The sequence below is a fragment of the Amblyomma maculatum genome, chromosome 11 (assembly GCF_055883805.1).
Source record: "Amblyomma maculatum isolate TAMU_Amacu chromosome 11, ASM5588380v1, whole genome shotgun sequence".
NCBI classification, from domain to species: Eukaryota; Metazoa; Arthropoda; class Arachnida; order Ixodida; family Ixodidae; genus Amblyomma; species Amblyomma maculatum.
This window is the reverse complement of record NC_139354.1, coordinates 81,290,062-81,313,441: the sequence shown is the minus strand read 5'-3', so window position 1 is coordinate 81,313,441 and position 23,380 is coordinate 81,290,062. Positions and strand designations below refer to the sequence as shown.

The following is a 23,380-nucleotide window of genomic DNA, read 5'->3' as shown; positions in this document are numbered from 1 at the left end:
AATAATACAGCCCAAACTAAGATATTTATAATGAAGCCAGTTGGGAAGTTCACAAGCTTAGTCGAAGATCCACCAGGGAGTCCATGGACACTGTGTTTAATAATCCTTTATAACGGAGCTTGAGTGTGCCATAAAAGAATTTATTTCGAAAATACTCACATGGCCGTCTTACTGGCACAACAATTAACGCAGGTTTGGTCGGCGTCCGATACTTTTCTCTTCTACGTTCGCCTTCATCCTGTTTTCGACCTCATCGGCTGCATCTCCAACTGTGACGTGCTACAACAGTCTACGATTTCTCACAGCCTTCTGCGTAGCAGGATTTCAGACAACGGCCGCTGCAATTTGTGAGTGGAACAGCAAATTTCTAGAGTGATATTATCTCTTGCTTTGATGTAAATATATTATAGGGGAGGTTTAGCTCTTCAATTAACAAAAAATATTTGGAATGGCTATCCGAAAAGTCCTGAGTAGTAGTCTCACCTTGGTTGTTCACAGGCGGTTGCTTAGTTCGGTACCTCAAAGCGTAATTTTTAGCTATACGAGCTGACTGAAACCGCGTTCAGACTACAGTCGCATCCGTCGCAAGTGTTGGATTTATTGCAGTGCGCATAGCTGCTGAAACTCCAGTTTGCATAGCTTGCGATCGTGCATGTTCACACTGGGCCGTTCGGTAAGATACGTTCTTTACGCCAGGCCAATCAGCGCTCTCAACATGCACCACTTAGCAAGCGGCTGTTAGCGGAGGTCGAAGTTCTTCAAGCTCAAAATGTGCTTATCATCATTTGTGCGCTCAACTTACGCAGACGGACGAATAATAGAATAATTTGTGTTTGTCAACTCTTCTTCGACAGCGCGTGCCTGTCCGCATGGCCCGACAGTGGTCTTGCACGCCAGCTCCTTCCTCGCGCTTCCCCCACACTCTTTTGGCAAACGTCTGATGCCGCGCATCCCGCAACACACGGTCAAAAGAGCAAGCCAGCATCTTGTTTTTTTAGCAACCCCCGCTCGCAGCAGGGTAGCTAACCGGAATTACTTCTGGGTAGCATCCCTGCCTTCCGCCCTCCCTTGCTCCTCCTTCTTCTCCTCCTCCTCCTCCCCGCTCACACATAGCTCCGGCTTGCGGTCCGCCTGAATCTGTGGTTGCAATATCCATTTTACCAGTGCCCCAGAGCGATCTTGGAGAAGGGCCGGGGCGGTGACTCAAAGATCGTACTATTGACTTCAAACAATCAGCCGGAGCGCGCCACGGAACGGAAACGTCCACAAAGCCTCGTCCCCCCACGGAAGACGCTGTTTTCTTTTTCGTTTTTACGGTGAGCTTCTTTCAAACATCAATTGGTCTGCGCCAGCTCCGTTCTGTGGCCAAATCGTAACGTCGCCCCGCATCGGCTTTTCGCTGTAGGCCAACTGTTCCCTCACTTGTCAACGGAGCTGATGGGCTGCGAGAATGCATTGGGAAGAATCGGGAATCCCCCTCCATCATAACGTCACTTTTCTAAAATACAGAGGAAGCGTTAGATTGCTGAGAGCTTGTTCGCACATGAAAAAAGAAATCGAAAAAGCACTTACTGCTTTGACTAAGCGCACAGCCAATTTGCAGCCAGGCATCGTTTTGCACTTCTCTAGGTGCGATTGCAGCCACTGGTAATAGAGAACAGGCCTCTGCCGAACATTGTTATTTAATGAGAAGCTGATAATTTCACAGCGAAGAATATTCCGCACTGCATGTGATCAGGCTGCGGGAAGACACAATCATCGACACAACACTAATAACACCGGCGAGCCGGTACACTGCAGCAGCGTAGCAGCGTTGGAATGCCGCCTACTAGCTGGTTTGCGCGCGAAATCTGGGAAGACCGGAAGACCCGCGACAGTGAAGGGAAAACCTAAATCGCTGTGCGCATCGGTCCCGAAGTAGCAGACGTACCTGTGCTAGTCGTAAAAGTCGCGGGTCCCCCGACATTTACGCCCACGCTGGCTGCGGACGCTACGCATCTTACACTCAATGCGACAGCAGTCTGAACTTACACATTACGTTTTTTGCGCTCACGCTTGCGCTTGAGCTTACGCTTTGCGGTTAAGGATCTTACAAACGCTCCGTACGTTGCGCACGTAGTCTGAACGTGGCTAAAGGCTCATTTTTCCTGCGTTACTAATTCCAGGCTTAAGTCTTACGGAGGTTTTATGACACCATTTGACTGTTCCTGCCCACCTCATGAGAAAACAATGGAGAAACACCAGCGGAATGACCGCTAAGGCAAAGTTAACGATACGCCGGTTGGGTACTGTCAATTAGGCTACAAATCTCTCCTGGGGTTGCACACCATTGTGTCAACCACCGACCAAGCAAAGGTTCAGTCATGTTTACACCGCCTAGTTACATTATCCCCAATGAGAACTTGACAATTGGACAGCGCAACCAAGCAGGCTGCGTAACGACTGCGGATGGGCATTAAAAGGCTAGCGAACGACACTTTGAGTGCGTATCTAAGTAAAATCGTTGTAGTGCCATCTCGTTAGTTTACTCACGCCCGTGCGCAGATTCGGTCGCTTACATTTTATCTCTCTACTGTTATGACCGTGCATCATCCGCACTTGCGCTCTATTGTTCGCCTGTGGGCATGGATAAGTGCTGTGGATATGTGCTGTTGATACAATGGCGCTAAGTGAGCCTGTTTCCATGAATCCTTTTGTGTAAGCCTGTTTTGCTTTGTGGAGGCCCTGCAAATGCCAAATTGGCTCCGTCAAGGGAACCTCTAGAAAAATACTAAGAAATGTCCCCCTGCGGGAAATAGCCGGAAGTGCTTTCGTTCAATTGTTCACCCTTCCCGTCGAGAAGCGCTATCGTCCAGTGAGTAATGCCTACTGTCCCAAGGGGACGACAGAGCGACACGTCTGCTGACGTACAGGACAAGAAAGGAGCAAGGTGATTACGGCCATTAGACGATTTCCGGGAATGCAGGAAAGATTTGCAATTGTCGGAAAGGGACAATGCTGGGATCAGTATGCGGCGCGCACGTGCCCTTGGGTTTCTGAGAAGGAAATCCACTTACCGGAACCAGCATATCGGGTCTTTGCTGAAGAATAGAAATGTACCTCCTCGCCGTTCCTAAGCTCTTCCCTCCAAAAGTGACCACGCCCAACGAAACAATGCCGGACCAGTCAGTGCATCAGATCATCAGTGCAGTGATGTGTTCGATTGGATGCCGATATCTGAGGGGCGTGCCCTGGAACTGGTTGGTCAGCATCTTCAGAGAGGGGCTGGACATAGGGGGTTTTAAGTACGCTGCAGAGCACGAAATGACGCTATGAGCCCTGGGTAAACGGCTCATCCAGAAGCTTCTCGCTATGAACTCTTTACGCTTGCCATTTTGTTAATATACCCTTCTTTTTCATGTAAATAATCATGTAAATAAGTTTCTCAAAGTGCCATTAAACCTGCTTGTATATATTTTACCAACTTCGAAGATTCAATCCTTCATCAACCCCGAGTCTCTGCACGCTACCAAGTGAAGGCCGGGTCAACTTAGTCCCAGCGTCACGACAACTGGTGACCAGCGTTGGGATCTGAATCTACAAGCCACAACATCTGGTGATTGGAGGTGGATCAGAATCTGCAAGCCACAACATCTGGTGATCGGACGCGGCATCTCAAGCAACAAGCAGGAGCAACAATCGGCCAACAAGAAAGCAGCTCGGAACATCGATCGCATGTGTGGGTGAGTGCTTGGCTTTTCTTCTGATGTGGACCAGGTTCTAGAACAGGGTTAGATTTTAGAACTGTTAAAGAGTGTTGAAACGCCTTTAGGTTTGGTAATTTGCACAGTTGTTTTGGAAGTAGCCGACACTCGGAGCGATCATGGACCTACAAAAGCTGCAGAAACCGGAACTGTTGCTATTGCGTGAGGAATTGGGAATTGATACAAGTGGTTTGGCACGAAAACCCTTGATTTTAAAGGAAATCAATGATTTGGGAGCCGATGATGAGGAGCTCTTTGAAGCATGGAACCTCATCAGACAAAAAAAGGAGGAGCAGCTCAGACAGCAGAAAGAGCGGGAAAAAGAGGAAAAGAGGCGTGAGCGTGAAATTGAGAGAGAAGCAAAAAGGCTGGAGCAAGAACTTGAGCTCCGGAAATTAGAATTAGAGTTGAGCAAGAGGTCGGGAAATTGTCCCCAGCTAGCGGTACCTCTTCTCAACAAGGAGGCAGATTTCAAGATGTCAAAGTACATGCAGCCATATGTGATATCAGGGGATATCGGTCTGTATCTGGATAACTTTGAGCGAACCTGCGAAAAACTGTCCTTCCAGCGAGACACTTGGTCTCAGAGATTATTAACGGTTCTGCCCTGCGAGGCAGCGGAGGTTGTCGCGCGGCTAAGCAAGGAGGACGCGGACAACTACGAGAAGGTCAAAGCTTGCCTTCTGAGAAAGTATAGGCTTAGCGCCGAGGCGTTCAGACAACGTTTTCGGAACGCTACTAAGTCCAGGGACGAGAGTTACCCTGAATTCCTATACAATTTAAGAGTCAATTTGGGCGAGTGGCTAAAGAGCACAGATTCCTACAGTGATAGGGACGCTGTAGTCGAGCGAATTCTTTTGGAGCAGTTTTATAACTGTCTCCCAGAAAAAGAAAGAAATTGGTTACAGGACCGAGGCGACATTAAGTCGGCAACTGAAGCTGCCGAACTCATTGAGGAGTACGCTTCGCGCCGACAATTCAGCAACCCAGCAGTGGATAGGCCCCGCAATCCCAAGTTGAGTGTGAATAACCGTCAGGAAAGGCACTTTGCTAGAGTTGGAAACGAAGAAAGGAAGGCTTCTTCAGGCAAACTCCCTAGAAAGGACGGCAGTGAGAAAAGGGGGGAAGTGACCAACGCGCAGAACACAAAGAATAAGCTTGAGGCTAGGAAGCCGCTCACATGCTTTAGGTGTAATGAGCAAGGTAACATTGCCGTCAACTGCCGGAAAGAAAAGATAGCTTTCTCGTATGTCAGTGACTGCGATGAAAATATGCAGCTTTTGGAACCCTACCTGCATGACTTAGTAGTCAACGGGAAGCCTTGCAAGGTATTGCGCGATTCGGCCGCAACGATGGATGTTGTCCATTCGGCGTATGTGTCGCCTTCCGACTATGCAGGACAGTGTGCATGGATCCGCCAGGTAGGGGAGAAACAGAGTGTGTGCTTGCCAATCGCGAACGTGGTCATCGAGGGCCCTTTCGGCGAGTTAACAACCGAGGCTGCGTTTCAGGAAAGCTTCCTAAGTGCTATCCGTATTTGTTTTCCAACAAATCGGACATGCTACTGCGAAAGAGGGGCATCCTTTTCGGAGACAGAGTTGTGCAAGCCTTAACACGTTCAAAGGCGCGAGAACTAGCTACACTGCTCATTCCAGAAAAATCCACAGCGGAGGAAACGGCGGTTAAAACAGTGGTAGATGCGGAAGATAGCAGGTCAGAAAACTTTGAGAGCGAGGCATCTCAGATAAGTCAACTTGAAAGTGAGCTTGATGAGACGCGGAATGAGGACGTTCTTGAGATTAAGATTTCTCAGACTACCCGCGGCCGAGCACGAAGACGGAAATTCGAGCATTGCTGGGTCTGACTGGATACTACAATCACTACATCCCTAACTATTCAGCTTTGGCCAGCCCTCTGACCGACGCGCTCCGCAAGACAGAGCCGACAAATGTAGTCTGGGACGAACAAAAGGAAGCCTCCTTCGTAAACCTGAAGGCTGTGCTGATTAGCCGTCCGGTATTGCGAGCTCCAAACTATGACCGAGAATTCACGGTCCAGTGTGATGCAAGTGATCGAGGGCTAGGTGCTGTTCTCTGCCAGAGAGATGACGACGGTAATGAGCACCCCGTGCTCTACCTGAGCAGAGAACTGAGTTCTAGAGAGAGAGCTTATTGCGCGTCAGAGAAAGAGTGCGCTTGCATTGTGTGGGCCATTCAAAAATTGCAGTGCTATCATGTAGGGGCCAAATTCACCGTAGAGACGAACCATTGTCCCCTGGCGTGGCTGCAAACTGCGACATCGAAGAACAGTCGCCTTCTGAGGTGGAGCTTGATTTTACAGCAGTACAATTTTGAAATAAGATACAAAAATGGGAAGTTAAATGGGAATGCGGACGCGCTTAGCCGCTGTTTCTAAGCGGTCCGAGGTGTTCCTCACCATGTATCCAAATTGATAATCAGGTTGTTTTTTTTTCGTGCGCTTGTATATGTGTGACTATGTAAAGCAGCACGTTTGGTTTTTCTAGGCATACGTGGGTCCTGAACGTCTTGAGTGTGGGCTTTTCTCGAACAACGATGGCAGTTTTCTTTTAACCTGGTCTCTTCAGACGGGAGCCGAGTGCTTGCTTGGACATGTAGTTGATTTTCAGACAGCTCAAGCAATTTGGCCTACGACAATAAAGACAACGCGACAAGCAACAGCGAGCTTCAAGCGTTCATGTGCAGGCCATTTAAGTCGTCTCTTCATGCAGCAGCTGCGACTGCGGCCCGTCGTGACTCTTCTGGCGGGGGAGGAGGCTGTTATAACCGTGCATCATCCGCACGTGCGCTCTATTGTTCGCCTGTGGGCATGGATAAGTGCTGTGGATATGTGCTCTTGGTACAATGGCGCTAAGTGAGCCTGTTTCCATGAATCCTTTTGTGTAAGCCTGTTTTGCTTTGTGGAGGCCCTGCAAATGCCAAATTGGCCCCGTCAAGGGAACGTCTAGAAAAATATTAAGAAATGTCCCCCTGCGGGAAATAGCCGGAAGTGCTTTCGTTCAATTGTTCACCCTTCCCGTCGAGAAGCGCTATCGTCCAGTGAGGAATGCCTACTGTCCCAAGGAGACGACAGAGTGACACGTCCACTGACGTACAGGACAAGAAAGGAGCACGGTGATTACGGCCATTAGATGATTTGCGGGAATGCAGGAAAGATTTGCAATTGTCGGAAAGGGACAATGCTGGGATCAGTATGCGGCGCGCACGTGCCCTTGGGTTTCTGAGAAGGAAATCAACTTACCGGAACCAGCATATCGGGTCTTTGCTGAAGAATAGAAATGTACCTCCTCGCCGTTCCCAAGCTCTTCCCGCCAACAAGTGACCACGCCCAACGAAACAATGCCGGACCAGTCAGTGCATCAGATCATCAGTGCAGTGATGTGTTCGATTGGATGCCGATATCTGAGGGGCGTGCCCTGGAACTGGTTGGTCAGCATCTTCAGAGAGGGGCTGGACATAGGGGGTTTTTTAGGACACTGCAGAGCACGAAATGACGCTCTGAGCCCTGGGTAAACGGCTCATCCAGGAGCTTCTCGCTATGAACTCGTTACGCTTGCCATTTTGTTAATATACCCTTCTTTTTCATGTAAATAATTATGTAAATAAGTTTTTTAAAGTGCCATTAAACCTGCTTGTATATATTTTACCAACTTCGAAGATTCAATCCTTCATCAACCCCGAGTCTCTGCACGCTACCAAGTGAAGGCCGGGTCAACTTAGTCTCAGCGTCACGACAGTACCTAAACCGTAACGTTCGCCATTTTCGCATAGAGGGATGCACTAGTTTCTCAAGTTTCCTGGGGTGACGGCCAGAGCAATGTTTTAACTTCGTTCACCTTAGGGAAAGACTACAGTCTTTCCCTATCACTGCTCGCCGACGTTAGTCATTGGTGCTTCAGAGCGCAACCAAGCACATTAATTAGTCACATCATGTATATACGCTGATTTCTGCAGGAGCTTTCATGCATGCGCCGTAGCCATAACAGCCAACCACTAGCCATTCCCTTCTCCAGCGCTAGGCCAGTCTTTATTTTCACTCTCTGAGCCATAATCGTCTGAGACAAATTGATGAAGGGCTTAGCTTTGCTTTCCGTGTACCTCCAAAATCGTATATATAACGACATTGCCACATTTGTCCTTCAAGTACTAGAAACGTTGAATCTCCTTTCAAATATTACCACCGTATTTGCCTGCATAACTCTGAGGCTCGCAGTAAGCTAAACATTCGGTGATTCCTGTCTGAGGATACTAGTTTTAATGGCAATGATGACTGATTGCCCCACGTGCCAGAACATGAAAAAGAAAAGATGTAATTTGCGCATCGCCTGATTCAAGCACACCGCGACAACTTATCTGGGCGCTTACTCAAAGTTGTTTACAAATTCGGCTTAATATACGATGTTGGATGGAAATAGGTAGTTTTTTAAGAATTGCAAATTCAGTCTTGATACGTGAGAACTACTGGTAACAATTCCCATCTTACAAGCATTCTGCTTCTGAGAATTTTTGAAATTGCTCGCCGAAATAACCCTTACGTCATTTCTCCGGTACTGTATTCATAACAGTGAAATGTCCTCCTTCTCGGCTAGTTGCGTGGTTTTTGGTTTGTTTTTGGTTTTGTGGGGTGCAACGTCCCAAAGCGGCTTAGGCTATGAGAGACGCCGTAGTGGAGGACTCCGCAAAATTCGAGTGTGTGAGTAAGTGAAAAACTTTATTTAGCTCTAGATTGGCTGGTCTTCTGCGGTTTTCAGATGGCTTTGTCCATCTTCTAAGACAAAGGTCGGTTGCCCTTAGTCCAGGGCTCAGCTGGATGCTGCTGCTAGTTGCGCTCGCCGAATCAGACCTCCTTGGTCGACTCGGCGATCGCTGGAGAGCACTCCCTCCCATTGCTCCGCACTTGGGTTTCTTATAACGGGTACCACTGTTATCCTCTGGCATGCCCACGTTATGTGGTACAGCGTGGGTGGTTCTTGGCACCAAGGGCATTTGTCAGTGTACTGTGTGGGATACATTTTGTTGAGTACGTGTAGGTTCGGGTACGAGCCCGTTTGTATCTGCCTCCACGCGACTGAGTTCTCTCTGCTAAGGGAGTTGTGTGGTGGTGGGTACCGCTTTCTGCAGCCCTTGTAATGGTTTAGTATCGCCGAACAATCTTGGGGTACAGGTTCGTTCCCCTCAAGGTCGCCTACGTTGGATGCTCGGTAATAAGTGTACCCTCGAGCTATCCTGTCCGCCTCTCGGTTCCCTGTTACTCCCGCGTGTGCCGACGTCCATACTATCGTATGCTTGATTGGTTTTTCGTTTCGTTGTCGTGTTATGTGGCCCCCAGAGCGGAGTATGCGGAGCGCTCGGTGCCCGACTCTGCCGCGAAGATAGTTGCGGCATGGTGTTTGTGAGTCTGTAAGGATTGTTAGAGACCTTTTAGATCGATAGCCCTCCGCTGCCGCTAGAGCAACGGCCGCTTCCTCAGCCTCGACTATCGTACAGTCTTGTAGTGATGCGCTGGTGATCTCGCGTAGCGTCGAGTTAATCATTGTTGTTATCACAGTGCTGTTGTGCTGCCCAGCCGTTCTAGTGTATGTGGCTGCGTCCACGTATACCGTCGTTTCTCTGGGTGGTAATGTCTTTTGTAGGTATCAACGCTTGCCTCTCTGCGTGCTTTGCGTAGTTTGGGATCCATGTTTCTGGGTGTGGGCGTTACTTTTAGTGCGTGGCTATATTCGTCCGGGATCGTTTGTGTCCTCTGTATCTCTTGAATTTGATCAGCGCGGCCCAGTTTCTTAAGCAGCTCCCTGTCAGGTGAGGTCTGCTGTAGTCTGTGCACTTGGGAGACTAGTTGTGCCTTTCTGAATTCATCGAAAGTGTTGTGTAGTCCTAGGGTTAGGAGCTTTTCGGTTGAAGTGCTGTGAGGAAGGTGGGGTGCGGGTTTGTAGGCTTTGCGTAGAATCACGTCCGCCTGTAGTACCTCACTCTTGATGGGGTTATAGTAGTGGAGGCTGTATGTCACTCGGCTGACTACCAGTCTTCTAACCAGCCTGAGTGTGTCCTCCTCTCGCATGCGTCTGCGTGAGATGCGCGTAATCATGCGGGTCACTTGTAGAGTGGATGCCTTGAGTAGGGCGAGGGTGTGGGTACAGCATTGGTTTGACTGTATCCACATCCCCAAAATTCTGATGAGTGTGTTTTTCTGGTATCGACTTCCCCTCGAGGTAGGCGTTTAGCTTTAAGTCGTTGCAAGTGGGGACTTTGCGGTTGTGTCTTCCTTTCCAAACTGTTAAGAGCTCGGATTTCTCGGTGGAGCATGCTAGCCCCCTTGCTCTGACGTAGTTCTCTACGCAGGTGGCTGCCTTTTGTAATTTCTCTTCTTTCTCTCCGAGCGAGCCTGTGGTGACCCATATGGTGATGTCGTCGGCATACATGACATTGTGCATGCCGCCGATTTCTTTCAACTGTTTTGCCAAGCCAATCAAGGCTATGTTGAAGAGCGTAGGAGAGATGACCGATCTTTGAGGTGTTCCTTTGTTTGGCTAAGGAATTTGCCTGATCTGAAGTCCCCCAGGCCAATTGTTGCCGTTCTGTTTGACAGGAAGGCTTCGCGTAGCCGAAGACTATCCTCCCGCAGTTCAGGTCGTTCATGCCCGTAAGGATAGCCTCGTGACTGACATTGTCAAACGCCCCCTTGATGTCCAATGCCATTATTATGTCTCTCCGCTCTTGGGACGTTCCCGAGTACTTCTTTGATTTGAAGTAGTACATCCTGTGTCGATAGTTTTGCTCTGAAACCGAACACGCTGTGGGGATACAGTTCGTTGTCCTCCATGTACTGTTGTAGTCTCAGCGTCACTACTCGTTCGTACAGTTTCCCAAGGCACGATGTGAGCGAGATCGGTCTGAGCTTCTCAATTTGTAGTTTCTTGCCCGGATTAGGAATCATGACTACTTCCGCATGCTTTTCGACCACCTGGGGTTCTTTAAAGTGCACTGACGCCGCACAGCACACTGGGTGCCTTGCTTGTCGCCTCCACTGAAAAGCGGCCGCCGAGGCCGGGATTCGATCCCGCGTCCTAGGACGGGATCGTGCTGGTTTCCAGAGCACGGCTCTTAAGATACGACTTGTATTTAAGGCTTTTGGAGACTACGCAGTAAGAGATTCAGAATAAAGCGAGGCCCCTCTCTCTCTCTCTCTGTCTGAGCAAACACACAGGAGTATAACCAGGAGGTCCTAGGATAGCTGAAATAAATAAATAAATATATATATATATATATATATATATATATATATATATATATATATATATATATATATATATATATATATATATATATATATATATATATATATATATATTTCTTTATTTTGCTATTCTAACACTCAGATATTATCCACCTACACCATTCTTTTTCTGGTGTACCTTAGCGAGGGGGTGCAAAGCTCACGCATAGAATTAAAAATTTGTATTTTGCGCTTGGGATAACTGTGTTTCGCAGTTGCAATTTTTATAATCCAGTTTTTATGCACTCATAATATTATTTTGCCCCTCCTGTTTGGGTCTACTGTAATGCTGTGCAGTGTGTTCTAAGTTAAAAAATAATACATTCTAGGGGCCGATCCACTCCGAAATACAAGTTAAACGTACCCAGCAAAGGAACCTCGAGGTAGTTGACACTGTTTTTACATGCAACCTTCTCTTAAACTCTGCCAGATATACGGCAAGCGCTGCATGAAACAATAGCTAAATTACAAGTGCTGTAGTCTCCAAAATACTCACACATTTTAAGTGATCGAAGCGGCTAGACATCTTTCTGAACTTAAAAGCCAATAGCGCGAATTGTGAATGTCTAGGTACCGCTTCAGGGTGCACCTTACCTCGAAATGGAGGCAGATAAATCACTTTCCATATTTTTGCCCAGTGGCCAAGCAGCAGGATTCGACATGGGTGCTGAACATATATATCATATGATATTAAACAAAAAAAAGAATTTTCGGTGCTCTCTATCAACACTACCTTTAAAGGCGAAATAGAAGGCGATATTTGGTACTCATCCATGTTCGCAAATTTAGGCATGAGAATAGGAATATAGAATGTTATCAAGTAATTAAACATTAAACCGCAGCGTTTGTACAGCAGGAGCCCAAATGAAATTAATATTAATATATCAAAAACTTTATTATTTTTGCTTCAACATTCGTATCCTTTGCTTGACAAAGAATGCTCCAATTTTGCACCCGTCAGCCACCGTGTTCAGGGGAGAAGTTAATTGGTCAAACCAGCACAGCAAACGCAGACTCAGTCATGTAACTTCTAGCTATCCTTGACTTGGAAGATAAACAAGAGTGTCTTACGTATCTTTTAATTTGCATAATAAAATAGATTAGAAATTATTCACACTGTTCTCCACCGTGTTCGTATAAAGTATTGGGTATCCGCGCAGGCTGAATGTGTTTTTTTTTTGTTGTTAGATGTTTTCAAACAGCAATGCAGCCTTCATTCTGTGTTATATGAGCACGGACCGTTTCATCCCTGCATCATAAACATAGTCAATTGAACTTATTTTCTGTATCAAATACGAAAATTGAAGAAAACCAAAATCGGAAATACTCCAGTCGCTAAGGTTTCCTCGGCTCCCGGTATGATTTTCTTTAGGAAAAATTTCATTCAGCTGAAAAAATATTTTACCACCTCACATTTGTTAGTGTCTTTAGGTATAAGTAAAATAGGCAGCCAGTTGGCTGTAACTCATTTCGCTCGTATTCTCGCCACGCCAAGCGCAGTCACAGAGATGGTGCAGCCACGCCACCGCACCCTGCTCAACATCGGCTTCTCGCTCGGCTTCACCCTGCCCACGCTGTTGCTTCCGGGACTAGCATACACCTTGGGAAATTGGAAGTATTTGCAGCTCGCATCTGGCCTCAGTGGTTTGATGCTCATCCCATTCGTTTTGTGAGTAAAATGTGTTTTTATTATCCACCCGTACTCGCACCTCCTTTGATATTTTATTACTGTGTTTGTTCGGCTTGAAAATTATTCCAATTCAGGTGAGTGCAATGCTTTTAGTTGCTGACTGCAAAATATTAGTGCATTTTTGAAGCCTGACGGAAGTTTGCGGCAGTATTCTGCAGGAGTCTCCGCGCTGGCTCATGTCCGTACATCGAGAGGTAGAGGCCCGCAGGTCCATTCTTAAGATCCTGCGTATCAACGGCCGGCCGCCGCCAACAGACATGGAGCACGTCATGAACCAGCTGATCGAAAAATCCAAGATCGACGTAGAGTTTTCGCCAACGAGCCTAACTACAATCGTAAAGCACAAAAGGCTGTGTCGCAACGCCATCTGCCTTTCTCTGGTCTGGTGAGGAAACAAAGCCATATTTCTGAGCAGTTAGGTGATCCTACATTAAACTCTTTCTTAGCCTCTTTCCCTTCCAACGGTGTGAGATCGCTTAAGAACTGGGAAACAGTGAAATTAATGATAGTTCGCGCATGCACATTTTGCTCTAGCTAGTTTGCTACTATACCCAAGTAGCACAATTTGGAGGAGGGGCTACTGAGCCAGTGGTTACGCAATTTTAGTAGTTTCTTTCGAAATGCACAGCAGCTCCACACAAGTTACTGGTAGAGGGAAGCTTGCGCCAAGCTCTCCACCTATGTACAGGCCTTAGTAGAAGCTACCACAAAGCCGCTAAACAGTAAACAGACACACAGAAAGATAAGAACAGAACGGAAACGCAAGCAAGGTGAACAGGAGTTAGGAATCCTGCACACTCCAGCGTTCCTCAGCCGCTCTGCTTCCCTTGCCATCCGCTCCCTTGACCGTCTATGCGGCATCTTATTCTCGTCAAACAGCGTAGTCAGTGTGCGGTGGAATGCAATAAATTATACAGGACCTTTCTCCAAACTACTGGGCTCCGCCTGTCTAATCCACATGGCGGAAAGAGCGCCAGCTTTTAAGACAACAGTTGGCCGTTCTTCTAGTTTACAACATTTGATTGAAAACAAATCCATTCTTTGTAACTGCGCAGGGGGGAGCTTTGACAAGACTTTTTCTGAAATAAAAAACTATCACGCCTAAACTTTTGTGAAATACTCAACATGAGAGGTATGAAAGCAATTTTCCAGCACATAAGTTTAAGTTTGGTTTTGTGGGGTTTAACGTCCCAAAGCGAATCGGGCTATGAGAGACGCGATAAGTTTAAGTAACAAATTATGTGTTGTCAAGCAACTTTCTTTGCCCAAAATATTTTGTTAAACTTTGAATAAAGTTTTACTTGAATATATATATATATATATATAGATATATATATATGTATATATATATATATATATATATATATATATATATATATATATATATATATATATATATATATATATATATATATATATATATATATATATATATATATATATGTCTTTCGATGCTAAAAGGAGAAAAAATGTTCAATATTTTTGATATACGACTTCATTGAAACCAAATTAGTCAGAGTGTTGAAAAATGGACTTCCATCTCTTCTAGTCGTAGTTCTAAAGCGACTCCAGTAAAGCTTGAGTTTCCTGACTACCTCTAGAATACTTGAGTCGATGCGAGTTAGATTCTGTCTTATTCACTAATAAAAGGAATATTAATCCAATACAACACTGTGTGGTCTGGTGTGAGTTCGTAGCGAGGCTTTTCTCATTGCCTCGCTTTTAGCACGCTCACAATGGGCCCTTTCCGGAATAATTGCAACATTAAGCCATTTTGTTGTGTTGTTTCCCTTCTAGCTTTTAACGATATGTAGAGCCCCAAAAATCTGTTATCACACTCTTGCAGAATAACTTCTCATTTCTCTTAATGCACATTTCAGCACCGATAAAACGCACGTGTCGCAATGTAAGTAACGTGTAGTATGAAAGGAAAAGCAACAGAAGATTCAGATGTATTTTTGCATATTACCAAGCGCTCACAGCTCAGTTGGTATGAAGAGGAATTATTTAAAAACATTTTTCGCTAGGCTACTCGTAGAAACGATCGCCTATTTGCAAACACTGCTTCAATCCAATTTAAAGTTTTGACAAGGCCAGCTGCTCCGACAAATTAGCTTCAATACCTCTGTGCTGTCGGCTTCGTTTAAGCATTTCAGATAGCTACTTTAGCAATACACTAATAATTCCAGAAAGTGTGGTATAAATTTTTAACGCTGCCAATCATAACAGCACTTTTAATAGGTCAGGGTTTGAGTGATGTATCGAAGCATCTACTTTTCAGTATCGAGTATACGTATCGAAATTAAATTTCTATTCTGTATCTTGTATCGGTATCGGAAATAGAGTTTTTCCTGGGTATCGAGTGTCGATATCTAAGGTGCCTTTTTGAAGAATCTTGCCCAGTCCTGAAGAACAGGCTTATATAAGCAATAAATGCGACCGCAATGTGCAGTTTCATTTGAGGACAGTTTTCGATCCTATAACGTCTGATTGGTCGCAATAGCACGTGGCCTAAATGCCGAATTTCCCACTTCCACAGATTGGTCCCAGTTATTGATTTTCATTTATGTGCAAAAACAACGGTGCTTGGAAAATCACGCCCGACAGTAGATGTGAAATATAGAAAGAAGAAAATAGTGGTAATATTGGGCATGACACGGTGCTTCGCAACGCTCTTTCTGTTGGTGGGGCAACAATAGCTGTAAACAAGTATATAAGCGTTCTGTCGTTACATGTGAAATCCTGAAGCATAAGAGTTCAAAAAATACAAGAAACAAATAAGCCATTTTAAGGATTAGTCTCACTGCATATTGACGGTATTCACTTGGTATTATTTTCTTGTGCACTTTGTACTTTTCTTTAGGAATAAAAAGATGTGAACATTCAGTGAAAAGAAATTAAATTCGCTTTTCTAGCATGTAGGAAGCAGAGAAAATATCATAAACGTTCTTCGTTCCTCCATGATGAGCACTGTATGGTGTTTTTCAACGCAGGTTTTGCAATAGCCTTCTTCTCTTCACAACTACGCTGTCATCCGTCGATTTAGGCGGCAACCCTTTCGTTAACTTCTTACTGTCCGCGGCGGGCGAGGTCCCCGGAGGCATTGTGAGCTTGCCTGTCGTACGCTTTTGCCACCGAAAAAAGTCTCAGGCGTTCTTGCTGCTCCTAGTGGGCACGATGGCGATCCTCATTTCGGCCCTACCTCAAGGTGAGTTGGACATGGCTTTGCAATTTTTATTGAGAAAACATTTTTTTTTACTTGAGTAGCCACTAGGGCCTGTTAATAAAACGTGATCTCCGGAAATGAAACTTAATAAAAAAGGCATTGCCGTGACTACGTTTCAAGCCGCGCTAGAACGAATGCGTTAGCTTCCCCAAATCACGCACGAGAGCACATTGCTTCTATCGCAGCCGTTTACTTTTTGTTTAAAACTGCAACATAGTGTAGCGTTACGAAGTAAATGTTTTCATGTTCATCACCAATTTCCATATGCAACACACGCGTGCTGTGCAATGGATGTCGTTAGCTTCATCAGCTCCAATCTGTGCATTCGCTTCGTTTAACCTAGGACATTACTCAATAATCATTCAGTATATGGGAGAGCGCGGATGAGGACCGCGTGCCCATTGTCGGGCGAATACACCATGTGACGGGAGTGAACAAAAATAAACCAAAATGCAGAAAAATAATCATCACCAGCACAACAAATGATATCGCAATACTTCTCCTATGTAGTATTGCGAAGCCACTCCATTAAGTACACTCCTGAAATTTGTTCTCTCCGGTTACAGTTCTCAATTACATAGCATAGATACAGAGGCCACTAACTCAGCAACCTTCTACAGGACGGTACGTAACGAAAAAAGGTGAAGAAATGTTACAGGCCCGCGGTTAAGGGCAGTCGTAGGAATAATATTTGACAGTAATGCTAGAAAGCGAAGTGTGTCTAAAAGCCTTCTCTAATTTCGTAGTGACTTCACTAAAGTTGTGTTCTTTTAGGTATGTAAACCGTTGTTATTGCCGTGGACCTAATAAAGCTCTGCATGTGCATACGTATTCTAAAAGAAATCTACAGCAAAGGTTTAACGAATAAAGTTTTCTTTCATGCTCGCACACACTGCACGACGCATGTATCAATGTAGAAGCCAGTAAGTAATATAAATTAGAATGTCATCAATTGTATGCCGTTGAGCACTAGTAGATTTTTTGTTATGTCAGCTCGTGAATTGCACTTTAATTAAGCACAGTGTGGCATCATTGACCATGGACGGGTATTCAGAGTTTATTTTGGGCCAGAATCAGTGATATGAATTAGCATTTATTTGTTCACCTAGATTATCTCCAGCACGTAATCTGCATCCTGGTACATAGCCCTCGGATTTATTAGCATGCGACTTTAAAACAGGTCAATAAGTGCAACCATGTAATTGGGTCAGCTAAATGTTTTTGTTACATCCGATACTAGCTTTGTCACTGAGGAGTTGATGCTCAAACTACTAAGATATTGTAACATATTGCTCATTATTCATGAGCTACTGAATGCCCGAACGCTGTCCATGACAACAAGCGCAAATCATCGGCTCGCGGCCGACACCATCATCAGCTCAGCAACTTTTCCCGCAGAAAGAAGATGGCGTTGGTTCTTTTCGAACTAAACAGTTTAAAAAGAAAAGCATTGGCTGAAAAACAAAGCCATTATACTTAATCATAGGTCATGTCCCCTGAATTTCCCTAAAAGTATCTGATGGCTATATCGGGACATTATGTCGTCGCCAGCTTGAAGACTTCGGTACATGAAGGGCAGCAATGGCTCATTCTTGCTCATGTTTGCAGCGTTGATGGTCATCAAGGGACTACCTACTTTCGCTGCCTCAATCATAAGAATGTCTCCCACTGGGGTCGGCTGCTAGCCTGTGCCAGTCATTGGCAGGTGACTCAGGGTGTCGGTGTTTTGGCGTTTCGTTCCAGGGCGGTACAACAGTTTGTATTTGCCCGCGCTTAGTATGAGGCAGCACCGCTACACGTGGGGGGATAGACCTGTTGGAATCTCATGATCTGGTTCTATTATAACTAGAAGAGGTTTGTGACATTTGTAAATGACGCCCTCTTTTCCGGCAACGTACTAGTTTAAATGACCTCCTTGTTGGAAATGACCAGGGTGATTTCGACCGTTTCCTTTGCCTTCGAACATTGCTGGTTAGAGAGAGAGAGAGAGAGAAAACTTTTAATGAGCATAATAATCAGTAAGAATTCGCAGGAGTTTGGTGGTCGGTGCCCCTAGTCCAGGGCTCCGCTGGCAGCAGCTGACTTTCGGACTAGCTGGATAATCCAGGCTTGCTGGTCCAGGCTGTCGCTGGTCAGGGCCGCCTCCCACTGCTCGTGTGTCGGGCATGGCACTAGTAACGTTGGGTCAGGTTTGTCCTGGCATTCCCAAGAGATGTGATAGAGTGTGGGGCTTGCACCGCACCACGGACAGTAACTCGTGTATTTTGTTGGGCTTATCTTATTTAGAACGTGAAGATTAGGGAATGTGTTTGTTTGTATTTTTCTCCAGTCTATAGCGTCCGAGGAAGGAAGTTGTTTGTGTGGTGGTGAGAAAATTCTTCTTTCTAACCGTAGGTGTTCCAGCCTGTCGCCATAGGGTCCTAGGAGAGGGAAGGGGTAGGGATGGGGATCCGCCCGGTTTGTGAGAGCTCGGGCTAGATAATTAGCTACCTCATTTCCTTCTAGGCCTTCGTGTCCAGGTGTCCATGTAATTGTGTGCGTCTGGGTGATGGAACGTAATATTGCACACGCTCTTCTGTGAGGTTTTCCGGCCAGGTAGTCCCTGCAGGCTGGTTGGGAGTCCGTCACTACGTGTGATGACTTCTTTTGGTGGTCTTGTGTTTTTATGGTGACGGCTATTGCCAGTAATTACGCTTCCGCAGGTTCCTTGGCATAGATCGAAGCCTGAATAATTGGCCTCTTCTTGTGGTCAACTGCAGCTATTGTGAACTTGCCAGGCTCGCCGTAAGCCCCTATGTCCACGTAGACAACTTCCGTGTCTTTAGACAATTGTTTTTCCAATGACATGACTTTGGCTTTCCTTCGACCCTTCTGTAACTCATGTTGCATGTGCTTGGGTATCGGGTTCACATAGATGTTGTTTCTTGTGGATGTCGAAATTTGTGATTTGATCTCAGAAGTTCTTCATCATCATCAGCCTGATTATACCCACTGCAAGGCGAAGGCCTCTCCCATATTTCTCCACTTAACCCGGTCCTGTGCTAGCTGCATCCACTTGACCCCTGCGAACTTCTTAATGTCATCCGCCCACCTAACTTTCTGCCGCCCCCTGATACGCTTTCCTTCCCTTGGAATCCAATTTGTTACTCTCAGTGACCATCGGTTATCCTCTCTTCGCACTACATGTCCTGCCCATGTCCATTTCTTCTTCTTAATTTCCACTAGAATGTTGGTAACTTGAGTTATTTCTCTGACCCACTCTGCACGCTTTCTGTCTCTTAATGTTACCCCTACCATTTTTCGCTCCATAGCCCTTTGGGCTGTCCTCAACTTCAGTAGAACTCTCTTGGTTAGCCTCCACGTTTCAGCCCCATAAGTGAGTACAGGCAAGATGCAGCTGTTGTATACTTTCCTCTTGAGCGATACCGGTAAGCTGCTAGTCATAATCTGCGAGTGCTTGCCAAATGCGCTCCATCCCAATCTTATTCTTCTTGTTACTTCCTTTTCATAGTCCGGATCTGCGGTTACTACCTGTCCTAAGTAGACATATTCGGCTACTACTTCCAGTATTTCGCTACCTAATGTAAACTGCTGTTCCTTCCCGAGGCTGTTGAACATTACCTTAGTCTTCTGCATATTGATTTTCAAGCCTACCTTTCTACTTTTTCTGTCTAGGTCATCAATCATTATTTGCAGTTCATCCCCCGAGTTGCTTAGCAAGGCAATGTCATCAGCAAATCGCAGATTACTGAGGTATTCTCCGTCTACCCTAGTCCCTAACTGCTCCCATTCCAAGTCTCTGAATACCTCCTCTAAGCAAGCTGTGTATAGTACTGGGGAGATTGTGTCTCCTTGCCTAACACCTTTCTTTATGGGAATTTTGTTACTTTCCTTATGCAGAACTATGGTTGCTGTGCAGCCACTATATATATCTTCCAGCACTTTCACGTACGGCTCGTCTACCCCCTGATTTCGCAATGCCTGCATCACCGCCGAGGTTTCAACTGAGTCAAATGCTTTTTCGTAATCAATGAATGCTATGTATAAGGGCTGGTTATATTCCGAGCATTTTTCTATCACCTGATTGATGGTATGGATATGATCGATAGTAGAGTACCGTTTCCGAAACCCTGCTTGATTCTTTGCTTGATTGCAGTCTAAGGTTGTCCTGATTCTATTAGCGATTACCTTAGTAAATACCTTATACGTAACAGACAGTAAGCTGACTGGTCTGTAATTTTTAAGGTCCTTAGAGTCCCCTTTCTTGTGAATGAGGATAATGTTTGCATTCTTCCATGGTTCCGGTACCGTCGATAACACCAGGCACTGCGTATACAGGGTGGCCAGTTTTTTTTAGCACGATATCCCCCCCGTCCTTCAGCAAATCTGTAGTTATCTGATACTCTCCAGCTGATTTCCCCCTTTTCATAGTTTCTAGTGCTTTCTTGACCTCGTCCTTCGTCACTGGTGGAACGTCTGACTGTTTTTCCCTACCGCCAATCTCATTACGGTCCTGACTACTTTGGCTACTGTAGAGATCTGTATAGAACTCCTCGGCTACTTTGACTGCCTTGTCCATATTAGTGATGACGTTGCCCGCCTTGTCCCTTATCGCATACATTTGGTTTTTGCCTATGCCCAATTTCTTCTTTACCGCTTTAAGGCTTCCCCCGTTCTTTACAGCATGCTCAATTTTCTCCATGTTATACTTCCTTATATCGGCCACCTAGCGCTTATTGATTAGCTTTGATATCTCGGCCAATTCGATCTGGTCTGTTGGATTGGAAGCTTTCTTACTCTGGCGTTTCTTAATCAAATATTTCGTCTCCTTAGACAGCTTACCGGTATCCTCTCTAACTATCCTACCGCCTACTTCTACCGCGCACTCAGTAATGATATCTCTGAAATTATTGTTCCTTACCTTAAGGGTAATGTCGCCATCCTCAGTTAGAGCTGAATACCTATTCTGTAGCGAGATCCTGAACTCTTCTGCCCTCCCCCTCACTGCTAATTCGTTGATGGGTTTCTTTCTTACTAATCTGTTGCGTTCTTTCTTCAGATTTAGGCTAATTAGGGACCTCACCATCCTGTGGTCACTGCATCGCACTTTCCCGATTACCTCTACATCCTGCACAATGGTGGGGGTTGAACACATTATGAAGTCGATTTCATTTTTAGTCTCTCCGTTAGGACTTTTCCATGTCCATTTCCGGTTCTTCCGTTTGCTGAAGAAGCTATTCATGATTCGTAAGTTATTGCGCTCTGCAAATTCAAATAGTAACTCCCCCCTGCTATTCCTAGAACCAATGCCATAGTCACCTACTGCCTTGTCTCCTGCCTGTTTTTTCCCTACCTTGGCATTGAAGTCACCCATGAGTACAGTATACTGCGTCTTTAGTTTTCGGATTGCCGATTCTACATCTTCATAGAAGCTTTCAACTGCCTGGTCATCATAACTACATGTAGGTGCATAGGCCTGTACAACCTTCAGTTTATACCGCTTATTAAGCCTAATTACGATGCCTGCAACCCTCTCAATAATACTATAGAATTCATCGATATTACCCGCTATATACTTATTGACAAGGAAACCTACTCCTCAAAATAACGGCTTGAGAGGCTAGTTGGTGCATCATCGTATTTAGATATGTGGCGCAAACAAAGACAAACACAGGAGAAGATCCACAACACACGCGCACACTAACAACTGTAAGAACCGGAAAACACTTCCTCTTCAACACTCAGGCACGTCTTAACTTCCTCTTCTTCTCATCTTCCTCTTCTTTGCCAAGGGGAAAATGGCACTCTCTTCCTCGCAGACCATAACCTTGTCCAAACGTGGCGGTGACCAATCTCTTCTTCATCTTCATCTATTCTTCCTCTTCTTTACCAAGGGGATAGTGACACTTTCTTCCTCTCAGCCCAAAAAACATCGACCGAACATGACAGTCACAAATTCTATACTGTCTTGTAAATCCAAACCACTGCATTGCCCAGTAACTCCTACCACACTGGACAGGCAAATATCACCACATAGCCACAAATCATACGCTAAAAACACCACCACACAAATACAGCAAATACAGTAGGACATGTCCATCTACACCCCATAACTTAAGTAGTCCCTATCTATTGAGAAACTATATCTTGCCAACATCTAAGAAGCCACGAGGCCCATGTACTTAAGGGGAAAAAAAATTCTGCAAACTCCCATGGCCCCAAAAACGTAAGATGAGTCCAAGAATAACAACTTTAGGCCAAGAATAACAGCTTGAGGCCCGATAATAATCTCGTTCTTTGCATAACTTAAGAGGATTGCTCAATAAAATTAAATTCTTTTCTACGTAAACTCAACGAAGCTTCACTAAGGCATCTTTCATTTTTCTTCTGTATCCAATACGCCTCTAAAATTTCGCGTGCCATCTTATCCCTACTCTTGCCTAATATGTTTAACTTACTAAACAATGGCTCACACTTGCACTTTTGGCAGTGCAAGGCTAAATTTGACCCTTTGCCATTTTCTATGGACTTCTCATGTTCCCTCATTCTATCATTAATACATCTTCCTGTTTGCCCAATATATAGATTACCGCACGTCAGAGGAACCTCATAAATCACCCCCACCCGACATCCAATTCTTAACATGCTTCTTATCGCATTGCCCTTTGTTTTTTCTCCCTATTATTGCACATAACATATGGCAGAGGATAATCAATTACAAAGACTTGATGCGGCTGGTTTCCCGGGTATGATTATATGTGGAGTGGCAGAGTCTTTGCTTCAAAAAATGAAAGGGAAAAATAGATCGCCAGATATGTTGAGGAATAAACGACCACAAGTGATCCCTTATATACATAGAGTTGCACACGGCCTGAAAAAGGTGGCTAGTAGGTTTGAGGTGCCAGTTGTGTTTTCTGCCCCGAATAAACTGGGTGGGTTATGTGCAATAATAGGGAGAAAAAACAAAGGGCAATGCGATAAGAAGCATGTTAAGAGTTTTATTGTATGTCAGGTGGGGGTGATTTATGAGGTTCCTCTGACGTGCGGTAATCTATATATTGGGCAAACAGGAAGATGTATTAATGATAGAATGAGGGAACATGAGAAGTCCATAGAAAATGGCAAAGGGTCAAATTTAGCCTTGCACTGCCAAAAGTGCAAGTGTGAGCCGTTGTTTAGTAGGTTAAACATATTAGGCAAGAGTAGGGATAAGATGGCACGCGAAATTTTAGAGGCGTATTGGATACAGAAGAAAAATGAAAGATGCATTAGTGAAGCTTCGTTGAGTTTACACGTAGAAAAGAATTTAATTTTATTGAGCAATCCTCTTAAGTTATGCAAAGAACGAGATTATTATCGGGCCTCGAGCTGTTATTCTTGGCCTAAAGTTGTTATTCTTGGACTCATCTT

At 45.2% G+C, this 23,380-nt stretch overlaps 1 protein-coding gene across 1 annotated transcript in view; it reads left to right on the top strand.

The window, feature by feature from the left end:
* The window catches only part of LOC146174261 (solute carrier family 22 member 1-like), a 52,521-nt gene that overhangs the window by 18,539 nt on the left and 10,602 nt on the right, over positions 1-23,380 (top strand). The window contains exons 5-8 of the mRNA XM_084583997.1: positions 193-347; positions 12,555-12,723; positions 12,893-13,129; positions 15,738-15,952. Coding sequence (XP_084440123.1) covers positions 193-347; positions 12,555-12,723; positions 12,893-13,129; positions 15,738-15,952 — 776 coding nt within the window. The remainder of the gene's footprint in view (positions 1-192; positions 348-12,554; positions 12,724-12,892; positions 13,130-15,737; positions 15,953-23,380) is intronic.